The sequence below is a fragment of the Sinocyclocheilus rhinocerous genome, unplaced genomic scaffold, assembly GCF_001515625.1.
Source record: "Sinocyclocheilus rhinocerous isolate Xijiao unplaced genomic scaffold, SAMN03320098_v1.1 scaffold1982, whole genome shotgun sequence".
NCBI lineage: Eukaryota > Metazoa > Chordata > Actinopteri > Cypriniformes > Cyprinidae > Sinocyclocheilus > Sinocyclocheilus rhinocerous.
This window is the reverse complement of record NW_015651555.1, coordinates 128,920-145,002: the sequence shown is the minus strand read 5'-3', so window position 1 is coordinate 145,002 and position 16,083 is coordinate 128,920. Positions and strand designations below refer to the sequence as shown.

At 38.8% G+C, this 16,083-nt stretch overlaps 1 protein-coding gene across 3 annotated transcripts in view; it reads right to left on the bottom strand.

Moving 5' to 3' along the window:
- LOC107713094 (myosin-11-like) overlaps nucleotides 1-16,083 on the bottom strand; it is a 30,250-nt gene that overhangs the window by 2,734 nt on the left and 11,433 nt on the right. Inside the window, exons 5-42 of one of the 3 annotated variants that reach the window (XM_016518524.1) lie at nucleotides 15,330-15,429; nucleotides 14,895-14,921; nucleotides 11,978-12,070; nucleotides 11,835-11,898; nucleotides 11,613-11,711; nucleotides 11,311-11,454; nucleotides 11,094-11,189; nucleotides 10,877-10,995; nucleotides 10,574-10,726; nucleotides 10,310-10,483; nucleotides 9,900-10,073; nucleotides 9,657-9,771; nucleotides 9,234-9,427; nucleotides 8,988-9,109; nucleotides 8,695-8,764; nucleotides 8,132-8,292; nucleotides 7,943-8,051; nucleotides 7,653-7,784; nucleotides 7,357-7,563; nucleotides 7,097-7,234; nucleotides 6,891-7,014; nucleotides 6,621-6,792; nucleotides 6,253-6,465; nucleotides 5,985-6,129; nucleotides 5,686-5,892; nucleotides 5,453-5,557; nucleotides 5,186-5,338; nucleotides 4,850-5,098; nucleotides 4,542-4,754; nucleotides 4,221-4,433; nucleotides 3,979-4,140; nucleotides 3,754-3,882; nucleotides 3,231-3,319; nucleotides 2,822-2,945; nucleotides 2,394-2,602; nucleotides 964-1,072; nucleotides 635-807; nucleotides 429-461 (exon numbers count right to left, since the gene is read on the bottom strand). In XM_016518524.1, the coding sequence (XP_016374010.1) occupies nucleotides 437-461; nucleotides 635-807; nucleotides 964-1,072; nucleotides 2,394-2,602; nucleotides 2,822-2,945; nucleotides 3,231-3,319; nucleotides 3,754-3,882; nucleotides 3,979-4,140; nucleotides 4,221-4,433; nucleotides 4,542-4,754; nucleotides 4,850-5,098; nucleotides 5,186-5,338; nucleotides 5,453-5,557; nucleotides 5,686-5,892; nucleotides 5,985-6,129; nucleotides 6,253-6,465; nucleotides 6,621-6,792; nucleotides 6,891-7,014; nucleotides 7,097-7,234; nucleotides 7,357-7,563; nucleotides 7,653-7,784; nucleotides 7,943-8,051; nucleotides 8,132-8,292; nucleotides 8,695-8,764; nucleotides 8,988-9,109; nucleotides 9,234-9,427; nucleotides 9,657-9,771; nucleotides 9,900-10,073; nucleotides 10,310-10,483; nucleotides 10,574-10,726; nucleotides 10,877-10,995; nucleotides 11,094-11,189; nucleotides 11,311-11,454; nucleotides 11,613-11,711; nucleotides 11,835-11,898; nucleotides 11,978-12,070; nucleotides 14,895-14,921; nucleotides 15,330-15,429 (5,305 nt within the window). In that variant the 3' untranslated portion in view covers nucleotides 429-436. The remainder of the gene's footprint in view (nucleotides 1-428; nucleotides 462-634; nucleotides 808-963; nucleotides 1,073-2,393; nucleotides 2,603-2,821; nucleotides 2,946-3,230; nucleotides 3,320-3,753; nucleotides 3,883-3,978; nucleotides 4,141-4,220; nucleotides 4,434-4,541; nucleotides 4,755-4,849; nucleotides 5,099-5,185; nucleotides 5,339-5,452; nucleotides 5,558-5,685; nucleotides 5,893-5,984; nucleotides 6,130-6,252; nucleotides 6,466-6,620; nucleotides 6,793-6,890; nucleotides 7,015-7,096; nucleotides 7,235-7,356; nucleotides 7,564-7,652; nucleotides 7,785-7,942; nucleotides 8,052-8,131; nucleotides 8,293-8,694; nucleotides 8,765-8,987; nucleotides 9,110-9,233; nucleotides 9,428-9,656; nucleotides 9,772-9,899; nucleotides 10,074-10,309; nucleotides 10,484-10,573; nucleotides 10,727-10,876; nucleotides 10,996-11,093; nucleotides 11,190-11,310; nucleotides 11,455-11,612; nucleotides 11,712-11,834; nucleotides 11,899-11,977; nucleotides 12,071-14,894; nucleotides 14,922-15,329; nucleotides 15,430-16,083) is intronic. The other 2 variants (XM_016518522.1, XM_016518523.1) reach the window with 2 other exon arrangements.

Genomic DNA, 16,083 nt, shown 5'->3' with positions numbered 1-16,083 from the left:
CTTATTTATTCAGCTTTCGGATGGTGCATAAATCTCAATTTCGAAAAATTGACACTTATGACTGGTTTTGTGGTCCAGGGTCACATATGCTTTCTTGATGTGCAAGAACCAATGAGGTTTGTTGGCGCTCTTCAAGCGAGTTCGGTTGAGCTTCGGTGGAGGGACAGAAATCTCTTGAGTTGTTTTTTTTTTTTTTTATACTGTCATCATTTGTGTTTTGAAGATGAACAAAACGTGGGTGAGTAAATGACGACAGAATTTGTATAAAATAAGCTACTTATCGTACCTTATGTGCACACTCTGCAAAACCTAAGTATATGTAATCAACCATATTTCACTCTCGCAGGCAAGAAATATATGTGTGACAAGTGAAAGGAAAGATTTGTGAGAAGTACATCTTCTGTGTCAACTTTTGAGCACAGAGGTACCTGCATAGTCACTGTGTGGGTTCAGGATTGCCTCTGCAACAGAGATAGACAATCTTCGGTTTGCAGTTTATAAAGGGAAGGTATCTGGACTGCGCTAACAAGTGCTGAGAATTTGCTCAGAGCTCAAAAGCTAAACAGTAGTTATTGCCCAAAGATTTCAGAACTTTCTGGGGTGCTGAACCAGGTCTTGGGAGCGTTATGCGTACCTGAGTTTGCTCTTGAGGGAAGTGACCTCACGGCTTATGGCATCATTGGCCTCTGTGGCCTCATCCAGCTCTCTCTGAAGCTTTCTGCGGGCCGCAGTGATTCGCTGGGACTCCTCTTCACTCTCTTCCAACTGCCTCTTCAGCTGTTTGACACGCGTATTTCCCTTATCCGCCTGTGAAAAAGAAACACTTCTCAGGCCAAGTGCACACTACATTCTAGTATAGTCAATTACAAGATCCCTTTCCTTCTGAATTTAGGTATGATCCCTAAACTTTGTAGGAAAAATATAGGAAAAGAGAAGAGAGAGTATAGCTGCTTTATGGCTAACCTGGTCTTTATATTGTTCTGCTTGTTTTCGTTCATCGTCCACTTGGGTCATCAACTCCTTCAGTTTCTTATCCTTCTGGCGAACCGCCTTTGCCGTGTTCTGTTTTTCTCTGTGTTAGAAAGAAACATCAGTTACATCCAAACTCCACCAAACAAGATGAAATTATATGATCACGTCTTCTGTGACATAAAATCATGTGCTTAAAAAAGCTTTGACTATTCAGTTGGCTGTCATGAGATCTACAGTGCATAATCTACCGTACAAAATTTTGGGGTCAGTAATATTTAAAAAAAATAAAAATTTCTTATGCTCACCAAAGCTGCATTTATTTGATCAAAAATACAGTAAAAACGGCAATAGTATGAAATATTATTACAATTTAAAATGACTGTTTTCTATTTTAATAGAAAAGCTGAATTTTCAGGATCATTACTCCAGTCTTTAGTATCGCACAATCCTTCAAAAATCATTCTAATGCTGATTTGCCACTCAAGAAATATGTCTTATTATCAATGTTAAAACAGTTGCTGCTTAGTGTTTTTGTGGATAGCAAGTTTGATTAATTCATTTGAAACAGAAGTATTTTGAAACATTATAAATGTATTTACTTGCTGAATAAAAGTATTAATGTCTTATTAATCTTAATCAATAAAAATCTTATTGATGGTAGTATATGAGTTATGAATTGGTTTATTTTGTGTAGTATTAAGTGAATATTTTAACATGATAAAATGAGTTCAACATGATAAAGTCTTAAATAAAAAGGGCTTTTTGTTTATCATTGTACTCGTGTAAAAATAAATTATTAAAATATTATCTGGAAAACATTTACATTGTAAAAAAAAAAATCTTATAAAAATGTTTTTCTACCTAGTATCACAGTTAGGGATGCAACGATTCACTCAACTCACGATTCGATTCGATTCACGATTTTGATTTCACGATTCCATTCCATTCGATTCATGAAGACAGTAAGTTCCCCTCAGACATACATTCATATAAACTCCTACCCCTAATTGAATCACGATTTGTTTAGCTTCTCAACCGATTTGAATCGTCACATATTTAAATCGATTTTCAACCGGATCGCGGTTAATCGTTACATCCCTAATCACAACACAAGAGAGACATTTGAAATTAAATTTGTATAGCACTTTTAAAAAAAAAATTTTTTTCACAGAAGCTTTATAGAAAATAATTCCACAACCATCGAGCATGCTAAGAACAAACACATGTACAAACTATGTATGAATGAGGGAGAGATGAATACATATTTTTATCTCGCAAAAACTTCTTTTGGGTAATATTTCTTTCAAAATATGATTTGTGACATCTTTTTCATTTCTGTTCACGTTTTGTGGTCCCCCTTGCCACTCCTTGGGGGTCAACGCACCCCAGTTCGAAATCCTTTGCTATAATAAAAGACTTGCCTGCTCTCCTGATCAAGTTGTTCCTCCAACTGTGCCACTTTGGTCTCAAGAGCAGTGATGGAGGACTTAAATTTGGATTTGACTTGGTTCTCCATCTCCTGGAGTTTAGCTTTCAGCTCTTTATTCTGCCTCTCCATTAACTGTCTGGCGCTCTCGTTCTTTTGGGATGTGGTGCGTTCGGCCTGGAGCTCGTTGGTAAGTTGGTCAACCTGAAGGATGAAGAAAATTTTTGAGGAAATGACATGGTTTTCATACAAATGACAAAGTTCTGTCTCCGTAATGGCATTTCCATTGATGAGTGTTTTTATGGCTACAAACTGTACACCTTAATTTAATATGTGATTTATGTGTTTTAAATCAATTAAAAAATATATATAATTTTCTTGATATTTGCCACGGATGGTCATGGCTCCATATAATATATGTACCTGCTGGGCACTCTTCCTCAGCTTGTCATTAAGCATCTCCATATTGCCCTGCTCCTCCTCCAGCTCTTCCTCCAGCTGTTGGATCTTCGCTTCTAGCCGTCTCTTCTCATCAGACAGCGCAGACCTTTGAGGTTTCAGTCAAACCACATATTAGTTTAAATCAGAATGTGCTTAGAGCACATTTTTGCTGTAATGTTTCGGTACACAAGCTGTGCTGGTATGCCTTAAAGTGAGATATTTTACATAACTGACATCTAGAACTACACTCTGTTACTGTACAAACAGTCACACTAAAGTATGTCTACCATTAATTGTAACAGTGAACCACGTTCCACCGGAAGTCAATCTATCAGAGGATTATAATGAATTCCACAGGATTCAAATATGATATTTTATTTGTCATACTCACTTTCCAGATGCATTGCTGGCCAGCTCATCAGCCAGTTCATCTCTCTCAGCTTCAGCTTGCTTTTTAGACCTCTCAGTTGCAGCCAAGTCCTACATTTAAAGAAATTATACGAATTCTTTAATAATAAAGGTGAGACAATCATGCAAATCAATTGCTGCAATCTGTTTTGTCAACTGAACCCCTGAACCTAAATGACTTAAGATTTAAGAATTAAGATTATTTAAGAGTTTAAGTAATGCAAGCATTCCAATAAATATAATACATTTCAAAAATATAAATTACAATATCTATATCAATTTATTTTTCAAAATACATTTTAAAATGTAATCCTGTATTTGAATTTTATCACTATCAAACCCCTGCAGTTCCATCACGAACCTATGGGGGTTTTGTGAGCCCTAATTTAGCCATATAACCCAGAATTGTACTATTTTGGAAACAATTCATTTATTTGAATGAACAGCCCCATACACACCTCTTTTCGGGACAGATTTCCTCAGTATGTTATTCATAGTAGCCTCACCTCATGCAGCTGTAGAACTTCAGCCTCCAGAGTCTTGGCCTTCCTCTCATTCTCCTTGGCACTGGATAAAACCTCCTCCCTGGCAGCTCGAGCATCATCAAGCTCTCTTTGGAAGTCTTTCATTTGAGCCTAAGTTATAAAAACACACTAACACAATTACTAAAAAGCATTGCATTTATAATTGGAGTTCAGTGAATTCATCCAGTCATAAAGTGTTGTTTTCACCTGGAGCTTACGGAGCTGCTTGATCGCCTCCTCACGTCCCTTGTTAGATGTCTCAATCTGGCCCTCAAGGTCCTTTACGTCTCCCTCCAGTTTCTTCTTGGAAGCAGCTATTGCAGCCCTTTGCTTACGCTCATCTTCGAGTTCAGTTTCCAGCTCACGCACCTGTTGGTTAAAATGTTCATCTAAACCCATATACACATGGTTGTGGATGTCACAGTTTGAGTGAAGAAGCAATACTGCACCTGTTTGACCAACTGCCTCTTCTTCTCCTCCCCTTGCTCGTCTCTGCCCTGGAGATCTCGCTCAAACTGGGCCTTCAGAGCCTGCATGTTGACTTCCAGACGCAGTTTGGCATCCTCTGCAGCCTGTAATTCATCCTCCAGCTCTTCCAATTGAGTCTTCATCTCTTCTACCTGAGCCTCCAGGCCACGTTTGGACTTCTCAAGCTCATGCACCTAAAATTAGAAAATGAATTTGATTGAAATTTCTCTGACCTTAATGACCTAATGGAAGGTTTGTTTATGATTGACATTTTTTTAGTGGTTTACACTATTTGAACTTACGCTCTTGCCCACATCATCTTTGGAGCTGACCAGGTCCTCCATTTCAGCACGAAGGGCTTTATTGGCTCTTTCGAGCTCCTCACGAGCTTCTTGAGCTTCTTCAAGAGCTCTAGCTAAAGACAGAGCCTTGGTCTCCTTCTCTCTGGCCTCGGCCTCTGCACGATCTCGCTCATCTGCATACTTATTAGAGATGCTCTTCTCTTCAGCAAGCATCTGAAAGGAAATGGCAGAAGTGAAGATACACCCACATCCAAAACTAATTAATTCAGCAGACATAGTGTGTAATATTTTGAGAAATAATCAGAAACCTGATCAAACTTCTTCTGTTTCTTCTCAAGGTTAGACACCAGCTGTCTCTGGTTGTCCAAATCCATGAGTGTATCCTCAAGCTCCTGTTGCAGTCTGTTCTTGGTCTTCTCAAGCTTGTCATAGGCTGCTGCCTTCTCCTCAAACTGAGTACTGGCTGCCTCCAGGTCTCTCTGCAGCCGCTTCTTACCTTCCTCTAAAAGCTCTACGTTACTTGACACCTCTTCCAGCTTCTTCTTGTAGTCAGAGAGCTGTGGACACAAGGGATATTCAAGATGTAAATATTACGGTTTTAATGTTGCAAGACCACAGATTATTCATCTTATTGTTAACCTTACCTGAATGTTCAGTGCAGAAACATGTCTCTCCACATTCCTCTTTGCTTCCGCTTCCTCCTCAAGCTGCTCCTGAAGGGCATTACGGTCATCCTCCATTTGACGTAGTTTGGTGGAGAACTGGAGCTTTTGTCTCGTCTCTTCAGCCAGCAACTCCTAAAAATGTCAAGAGTCAAAATGCAAGTGAGCCTCAAATCCTGTTCACATTGCTGAATTATGCTTCAGTTTTGAGGCTATAAATCAAAGAACACTTCATAACATTGCACAAACCTGTGTATCTTGGACTTGAGAAGTTAAGCTAGCCACATCCTTGCTAAGTTTGATGTTCTTCCCCTCTGCTTCATTAAGAAGGTTGGTAACGCTCTCCAGTTCCACCTGCCAGGGCAAGAACCACATGTTAAATACACTGTTTCCTCCAAGATGTTTAAAGTAACAAACATGTTGTAGGTTCTCCCAACAGTGCCATAAATATATCTAATAATACGTCCTCCACCATCACTCACAGTGATTTTAGAGACCCGATCCCCCAGCTCGGCTTTCTGCCTCTCGCTGTCATTGAAACGAGACTGCAGATCAACAAGCTGTCCTTCCACCTTCTTCCTCTTGTATTCCACATCCTGTTTGCTCTGAGTAAGAGAACGGATCTCCACGTGGAGTTCTGATGTTTCCTTCTCCAGAGCTTGCTTGGCTTTCTCCAGGTTTGACTTCACCTAAGAAGTATTTCATATATATTTTACATTAGCACTTCAGAAAAATAAACATATGAACAGAAATAACGTTGATACTGGATATGGTTGCCTACCCTCTTGGACTGCTCCAGCTGCTCTGTAAGCTCCTCCAAAGCTTGGGTATGTTTCTGTCTCATTTCTTGCACCTGAGCCTCGTGGACACGGCTCTCCTCATCCATGGCTTTCTTCAAAAGAGTGACCTCCTGCTCACGTTTGGCCCTAAAAAAATATGCATCCTGACGATCAGGTCAATGGTGTCTAGTAAAGCCTCTCTCAATGTGTACTATATTAAATCAGTACAATGCACATCAGATTAAAATGCAGATCTTTGTGTCTACACACCTGAGCTCCTGCTGAGTAGCTGTGGTGTCCAATGTGTCCTCCAGCTCTGATTTGAGAGCTTCAAGCTCTTCTCCCAAGTCTCTCTTGGTTTTTTCAGCCTTATTCCGAGCAATCCGCTCTGATTCTACGTCCTCCTGAAGATCTGAGATGTGTCCCTCCAGTTCTCTGATCTTCTTCAGTGCATTGTTTTTCTGAGCTGTCTCATCCTCCAATCTGAAACAGAAATGCAGAGAGATAACAAAGGTTACTGTAGGTTTCTGTGTGAATTATGACGTGAAAGTATCTTGAATTTAGCTTCTTTTCTAAAATATTTGTCAAAAACTCATGCATTTTACATTTTAAATGAAAGATTTTAAAGATCTGTATACCGTGCCAGCGCAGCCTGAAGTTCCTCCTCTTTTTTAGCAAGCTGGGCTTTCAGATCAGCAATCTGAGCTTGGAGGTCAGCAATCTGCTCCTGAAGGTCATTTGATTCACCCTCTAACTTTCTCTTGGCTTTTTCCAGCTCCTGTCGAGTCTTTTCCTCTTTTTTCAAGCGCACTACAGATTATAAAAAAAATATGATAACTTATGACTGAATTAACTGAATTTCCAGACAAACATTATCATCATGTATCAAAAGTAAATAATGGACAAACCCTCCAGTTCTGAGATCATTGACTCGTGCTTATTCTTCAGCTTTGTCAGGTTTTTGGATTTTTCTTCTTCTTCAGCTAGGTTTGAGCTAAAATCTGCTATCCTTTCTTCTAGAAGCTTCCTCTCCTGCAAATATAGCACTTAAAATTGAACTCTCTGATTGTGACCAAAATACGTCATCTTAAAAAAAAGTTTGTTGAAATTAAACCTTCTGTAATTTGTTGTTTTGGTCCTCCATCACCAGGACATCATCCTCTAACTTCTTGATCTTGGCTTCACAGGTAACCTTCTCCAGTTGCAACTTCTGACGAGCATCCTCTTCCTCCTCAAGATGTTCCTCAAGATCCTGAGAACATTAATTTAGAGACAAAATAGTGCCATGGACTAAATAGCATAATTTAAATATATCTAAGGACTGAATTTGAACAAGTGTTGCCTGTGAACGAAAATCATTAAATGAAAACATACTTTGATCTGATCATGCATTTTCTTCTTGTCCATTTGTAGGGCTGCACCACGATCCTCCTCCTCCTCCAACCTGGCCTCCATCTCATGCAAGATCTCTTCAAGTTCTTGTTTCTTGGTAGCTAACCGTACTCTCATCTCCTCTGCCTCAGCGTAGAGCTCTGTCTCAGCCTGCAACTTCTCCTGGAGCTGGTTCCTTTCATCCATAAGCTACAGATGGAAGGATTATATCACTTATAATCAGTGTATGTCCTCCTTGCTATTAAATGCAGGAAGACAAAGTCAGGATTTCGTCATACCTGTGTGTGTTTCAGTGAAATGTCTTTTAGCTCTATCTCAAATTTTTGTGCAGATTCTTTGGCCCTTTGGAGCTCCTCCTCCTTCAGACCCATCTCCTCTTCTTGGCGTGTCACCTGGAGGAGAGGCTTCACCTGTGGGCATCGATGGAAACATGTTTAGATTAATACTAACAGAAACCCTTAACGTATTCCCAAGAAACCAAATTTTTGCACCATGTTTACAGAAACTATAAAACTTTGTTTACAGTCATATTATTCAATAGAAATTTAGAAAATAAGAAATGTTTCACCTTGGTGAAGAGTCTCCACCACTGCCAGTTCCTGAGTTTCAGATAAGCAGCACAGTTCCTCTGGATTACCTTCATTGCTGTTAGCTGTTGCTGCCTCTTAGCAAAAGCCCTGCACATAGTTTTAATTAAGAATAACTCAAATTGCATATTACTATTTTGAAAAATACTGTATTTATAAACTCTACCCACTTTCTAGCTAGGAATCCCCTGGCCTGTGCCTGGAAGGCAATGATTATGACTGTGATCTTAAGGTCACGCTCCTCTTCAAGCTGGGCCAGGACTCCTGTGCGGAAGAATATTTTGCTCTGACCAATACGGTACAGGTTTGGGTCCAAGTCCAGGTGCCTGATCTACAGAGAGGGTTAGGTATGAGAAAGAAGCACGTACATTATCAGTTTCAGTCAGCTTCGATTATACATGTACTAGTCAGTGTCTCTAAATCTATGAAGGAATTATAGTTGAAAGCATGGTTCAGCATTTAAAAAAAATAAACCATGGATGCCACAATTAGATACAAGTTAGCAGAGTAATGAAATAACTAAAACATGTGATGATGAGATCATTGTTGAGACTATATAAAAATGTGACTTGCAAGTATAATGTTTAGATGTTTTGCAGGCATCTTGGCTTTGTTGTCTCAAGCAATAGTCTGATTTTGGTATCTGGAACTTTCTGACTCAAGAAATTCTTTTTGAAAAAGAAGACTTTCAATGACATGCTCTTTAACAAGATTTAATTGGATAACATCTTACCATCAGACAGCAGGCCTGCTTGCCATCCATGAAGCCCTTTGGAATAGCATTTGGTGCCAAGATCTCATATCTGTATGTCAAGGTAAAACGAAAAGAATTGCATTACGACTGAAAACCTGTACCATGTATATTTGGCACAACATATGTAATCACACTTGTATTGAACTGCAAACTGGAGTTCTGGCATGATTCTAGAATTCTGTTTTTACACTTGACATGCAGTTAGACAAAGCCAATAAGACAGTTAGTCTCACTAAATGAAAAGCTCACACTAAAATAATAAAGCTACCCACCGCTGTCGGAACTCTTGGAAGACAATTCTGTTGGGAAATCCTTGGCGGCAGATACGAATACCCTCAAGCACACCATTACATCTCAACTGTTCGAGCACCAGGTTGGCATCCAGCTTTCCTGCCTGAAGGTGAAAAAAGAACCTTCAACATGCATATAGAAAGATACAAAACTTGTCTGAAAATAAACCCTATGCCCAAACAGCATTGGTACCACCAAATTTAACTTAGTATGCAGCAGTGACGTACACGTTTCTCATGGTTAGGGATAATGCAGCGGACAAAGTTTGGCTGCGTGTTGTGCAGTGTGGTCATTAGTTTGGCCAAAGACTCTTTGTAAAGCTGGCCCACAGTACGGAACATGCCCTTCTTGGTCTTAGAGGCACCGGGTGCACAGCTGTCTGACATCTTGGCAATGGTTTCCAATCCAACCACACGGTCAACTGAGAAATAAAAAAATATAGATGTCAGCCATTATTCTTATCTCAATTACAATTTGCGATATTGACAAAACAAAAAAGGTGGGAACATGTAGATCATGTTTCTTTTTGCGACACCAACTATGAACATTTATCAGTGATCTCAACTGACTGGTTTGCAACAATTTTGATCTGTATATGTAGTTTTTATATAGTGTTTGAGAAATGAGATGCATGTATAGCTAATACTGACCATCCTTCCACAGATCTTGCACAAATAGATTGGAGGAATTATTGAGCAATGATGTAACATTGTCATTTAAAGGGTCCATGTTCTTGGTCAGCCATGCTGTGGCATTGTAGTCCACCTAATTGAGAAAGGGTAGGTTTGGCTCATGATATTCAATACAGAGCAAAAAATTCACTAAGAATGAACTGTGCACATCTGCATTTTTTTAAGCACAATCTTGCAGGCCAGTTCTGAGTCAGAACTCACCCGTCCAGCATAGTGAAGCACAGAGAATTCTGTCTTGTCCTTCAGTTGCTTTGGTTTAGCAAACTTAGTATGATTAACATGAGTGTTGCAAAGTTTCTCCACGAAGGAGACATCTGTTGCCTTTGGAAACCAACACTCTTCATCCAACAGAGCCAGGATGCCTGGAGGATTGTTCTGTGGAGGAGTTTCAGTAAAGTGAGTGACATTACATTCTGTAACAATAAGACATCATTACTTCTACGCAAGACTTCCATCAAAAGTGTGCCTGTTACAGCAATTACGATAAATTTATTGAATCAAAAGACACTGGTCACCTTACAGCTTTCTGCTGGAAGAAGTTTGTTTAGTTCAAAACTTCAAAGAACAAGGATCATTCTGTTCCTGCAAATCTACAACAAACTCAAACTTACCGGCCTTTCAATCAGCTCGATGCAAGGTTGCAAATCCAGCCCGAAGTCGATGAAGCTCCATTCGATGCCTTCACGCTGGTACTCCTCCTGCTCCAGGATGAACATGGTGTGGTTGAACAGCTGCTGAAGCTTCTCGTTGGTGTAGTTGATGCAGAGCTGCTCAAAAGAATTGTCCTGAAAGAGAAAAACATTAAATGCCATTAGCCTTAATACTTTTTTTTTTTTTTTACCAAATTTAATAATTTTCTTTCAGTTTTTCCAAACCTCGAAGATCTCAAAGCCAGCAATGTCCAAGATCCCCAGGAATGAGGCACCCTGACGTTTCGTTTTGTCCAGTGCCTTATTAATTCTTAGAAGGATCCAACGGAACAAACGTTCATACATGGCTTTAGCTAAAGCTTCAATGGCAAAATCAGCCTGTAGGGGGAAAAGTATTTTATTGGTAATACTGTACGTGTTTCCATAATGACAATCATGCAGGGGTTTTCCAGTTTCATCACAGATCTGAGCGACATTACACACGTTCCACATCTTTACACTTGCAGCACAACTATACACTCTCTTCACCTGTTCTTTGGTTTGGGCCTTTTGCACAACCTCACGGCCCACTTTAATACGTGGCGTCAGAATGGCTCTTGTGAAGTCTGTCACATTAATGCCTTGGAGATGGCAAACTTTCTGGGCAGCTGAGAATGAGACACATTTCAGCGGTCATTTCAGTCTGTATTGGTTTATATTAGCCTGAGAAGCCTTTTCACTTGGTATTTTCCCCAAAGTTTCTGACCTGTGTTGTCTGGCATGGTAGCCTGTTCCTGGTTCCTCTCTTTCTTGAACTCAATGTTACCCAACTGAAGCACGGTTGAGACAACTTTGAGGACATCTGACAAAAAAATTAAATAAATAAATAAATACAATTTCTCAGGATTAATTATCTTACTAAAGAACTCAAAAATGTATCTTGTTGTAAGGACACCATATGTATATTTCATTGCATTTAATACCCGTTCTTTCTTCAACAGTGAAGCCCATGATATCCATGGCCTCCATGGTTTCTTCATACATTTCATCATCTTGGTTGCCTGTAATCTGGACGTGGCCAGCCGAGAGGAAACGGTAGTTGTTGAAGTTTTCAAGCAAAAGCTCCTCTGCCAGTAGAGAATAAAAATCACATGACATTTCCCAACAACAGTGCCGTTTATGCAAGAACATCACTGCGTTTATAAATTTCTCATTAGGTAAATATCCAATAAAAAATGGTCACCATATTCAAATATGTTTTCACATACTGAGTGTCTCCACCTACCGCATAATTTCTCCTTTGCTCCAGCTACCATGTAGTAGAAGATGTGGAAAGCTCTTTCAGTTTTTGCTTGTCGAATACAACGAGATTTCTCCAAAAGATCTGAAGTGGTTTGGACATTAAGGTCAAACTCTGCATAGGTCAAATGTTTAAACTGATAATCTAATTCAGGATGTGAGATTGCTCTGCATCTGTATATGGCTTATATTAAGTCTTCAAGGATACAGGTCTCTATGTTGGCTCCAACTATGAAACCTGTCACATCAAAGTTAATGCGGATGAATTTGCCCTGTGAAGAAATGATTACAGTGGTTACAGTCTTGATGTTTCTTGTCACATCTGCTATCATACAGCATTTGCAAACTTACGAATCGGGAAGAGTTGTCATTCTTGATGGTCTTGGCATTACCAAAGGCCTCTAGAATTGGATTGGCCTGCAGTAGTTGCTTTTCCAGCTCACCCTACAGTACCAAGGTTAGAAAGTAATTAGAATCATTCTATAGAAAACAACTAAAGGAGGAAAAAATGAGAATGGGACATGCCAGAAAATTGGAATAAAAAAAAAATCAGAAGACAACTAAAAAAAAGGCCCTCCTTTAGAGTGTACAATGCAACTTTATAAATGTTTGGCAGGACAAATTATTTCTTGACGTGTGTTTCAAAAGCCTGAATCAATACTTAAGATGCAAGTATCTTAAACAGTGCACAAAAAATTAGGTCATGTCCATTTAGATGGGCATAATCCTCTTAGATCAAAAGAGTGCTGTTCTATTTGCTGCCAAATCTCAAGCAATGAGAAGCCCTGCCAAGCATGTCCGCCTTATACAATGATATCAAGAGGAGTGGTTGAGGTCATACTAAGCATGTGGAGAAAGGACATATTAATGGGGATAATGAAATGGATCTCAATTATAGATCTTTAAGAGTTCACTTAACGAGATAAAAGTTACTCAGTGGGATGAAACACAAAGTCCTTAGAGAGCATAATTCCATCACAAAGCCTCTGGTGTCATGTGACCACATAATTAGATTCTGATTTTTAGAATTAAACGAGGCAGAAAACGTTTCAACCGTGACACAAACTCTCAATTACTTTCTTACTGAGCATCAAAAAAAAAAAAATGAAAATATCTAGAAAAAGAAGATATCTACCAGAGATAGCTTGCTGCTGAGAAGGAAAGAAGATCGCTGATAGCTTCAGACACTGACAAAGAAAAATAAAGTAAACTAGAAAAGAAGGAGAAGAAGTGACATTTAGAATGATGGAGACAGAGAGACTGCTGACAGAGAGATTGTTGGGAAGAAAGAGGATAGAGTTGGTAGACTGTATCAACATTCATAAAGCACTTGGCTGAATTCAACAGCTTCTCTCAGCGTTCTCAGGGCAAAGCATATCAGCTAACAGATGACAGCTTCATTGACCCATGAAATGGCAGTCAGAGTATGTGAGCGGAGTGGAGTGGAAGAGGAATGGGGAGCGGAGATGTCTTATTTTGGAAAGTCAAAACATCAGTGTTTACTCTTGCGCTCCATAGCGAATATAACAAGTTAATTACCTGTAGTGCGATTACATATCAGCAAGAAATCAATGCGCTTTAAACAATAATGATAGACTATTAAGTATAGGGCTGCACGATAAATCGCATGCGATATTTAATGCGCATCTTGTCAGAAAGCCGGTTCTTTAATCAGCGGTAAATCTCCATCACCTGCGGGCTTTCACATGGAGCAGCATTAACTACACAGAGGTGTAGTTAATGCTGCTCAATGTGAAAGCCCGCAGGTGATGGAGATTTACCGCTGATTAAAGAACCGGCTTTACTGATAAGATGCGCGTTAAATATCGCATGCGATTTATCGTGCAGCCCTACTATTAAGCATTCAAAAGAAAAGGTTGGGAAAGACATAAAAATTAAAAATGTTTAGTAAAAATGAATGACAAAGGGTAAACATGAGTGTAGGGGACTTCAAAATGTAGCCTAAAAGGGCGTTTACACGACACTGTTTTCAACTAAAACGGTAAAACTTTTGAAAATGCAAACTTTTGAAACGCAGGCGCGTCGTGTTTCTTTACAAAGTGAATCTACAACTACTGGCCTGGCATGCATAATACAGCATTTATAGTCATTTTCGCTGATCTGTGTGAACATTTTTCATGTATCATTGTTGTGTAAACGTACCATAAGTGTTCCTTTTACATTAAACTAAAATCTCATCTTTCAGATCAGTAGTCTATTCAAACCTTTGAACACTCCTATAATCATGCTAATGGATTATTGTTTTAACAACGTTCATGAGGTTAAAAAACATAATGAGAGAATACAGTAGGAAAAATAATTGGGCGCAAACTCTGAGGTTTCTCACACCAGTCAGTGGAGGACGAACGACAAGAGGGAAATTAAAAACCCGGAGTGGAGTTCGACTGAAAATAATTGATGATTCACTCCACTCACATACTCTGATGTTCTCTCTCACTCGCATACAATTAACCTTATTTAAGTTTAACTGAAAGAAAAAAAAACCTAATAATTTCAACCTTTTCAGAGCAATAATAAATACATTATTCTTATAATAAAAAAAAAGGATATCAGAAGAAGTGTTTAGTAAATTTCAAAGTAGTGCATTCAAGTGTAACGAAACTACTTTAGGAACCAAGAACATAACTATTATGGGCATACCTTTTAAGCTCATATGCATGGCAGTTCTGCATAAAATGTCATAAAAACAGCTATAATGTGTACATTTATTTTGGTTTCCTTGCATATCTCATGTGTCGTATACCGTGTAAGTACACATTAGCACAGATCTACACTGAGATGGTATTTATATTCCTAATGCACACACATATGAGCTTGACAGATGATGCACATTAACCTGTGGTAGATTAATAGGTGAACAAGGAAAAACGAGAAAGGATATGAGATCACCAATTCAAAAGGCTATACGTTGGCATGCACACACACTGTGCTCAGACAGACCATTTCAATGCCAGGCATCCGCTCTGGCAAAGAAAATGTTAACCACATCTCAGATGGGGGAATGGCACACACGTGATCTAACGGCATACTCTTGATTTTATTATTTGTATTGCATCTAATAATTTTTTTAAACATCATGCGAACACTGGGGCTCTTTGGCACATTATTTGTCTACAATCTACAGGTGTTTTGTTTAGACGGTCCCTCCATGTAAGACTTGTCTAATGTCACTCTCAAGTGAGAAACTCAAGCATGCAGACTCTCAAACCCACACAAGAAGGAGTTTTGTACAATCCTTTTTACTCACATAGGCAAACTGTTGTCCTGTATGTTGCTATTTGAGGAAATTCATTAAGGAAATTGTCATTAGATACGTGTAAACTAAGAGCATTCTGTTGCATTCACTGGTTTTCCTTTAGCATATGCAGAAGTCTTGATTTCCTTGAGATACAAATGGCTCAGCAGCATATAATCAAAAAATATTTTGGTATCAGGCAAAATCAGAGCCAGCATAATCTTGTGATAAATGGGATAATGATATCAAACATTAAAGACTGAAAGGAGTGTTCTTATCTATTCACAGTTAGTAATTATGAAAGGATTCAGAATGTCAGACCCTGATTTAAAGGAATGGGGTCAAAGCAAGGGCAAAAGCAGATGACTGAACCCATAAGAACTGGCTTGAGAAGAAGACAGAGGTTATCAAACAGAGAAAGAGTTTTTTTTGACTGTTTGTACTTACAGCACTTGTGTCTTTCTTGCCTTTGTGGGACGAGGCCACTACAGCCAAATACTGGATGACTTTCTTGGTGTTTTCGGTCTTCCCAGCACCTGATTCACCACTAGGAAGAAAACAACAGTGAATGACATAACTGTGTTTTCTTTCATTCAGTAATACCAATGATGGAAATACCAGTGTCTGCAAGGCATCAAAAGAATAGTATTACGGTTTTAAGTGAGTCTAGGTTTTAATGTTAATGAAATTGCACATTAATCAGTGCATGTGTCACAAAAATCTTGACACTTGACACTAACTGACACTATATCTGCTGTGTAAAGAAGGTCATGTATTTTTTCAGCTCGTCCACTATATTTATGACCATCAGCAGGGGAAAAGTAATGGCTGTCAATACAAAACACATGAACATATGTGACCCTGGAGCACAAAACCAGTCTTAAGTCGCTGGGGTATATTTGTAGCAATAGCCAAAAATACATTGTATGGGTCAAAATGATTGATTTTTCTTTTATGCCAAAAATCATTAGGACATTAAGTAAAGATCATGTTTCATAAGATATTTTGTACATTTCCTACGGTAAATATATCAAAACATAATTTTTTATTAGTAATATACTTTGCTAAGAACTTCATTTGGACAACGTCCAGATTTTAAAATAGTTGTATCTCGGCCAAATATTGTCCTATCCTAACAAACCATTTCAATGGAAAGCTTATTTATTCAGCTTTCAGTTGATGTATAAATCTCAATTTTGAA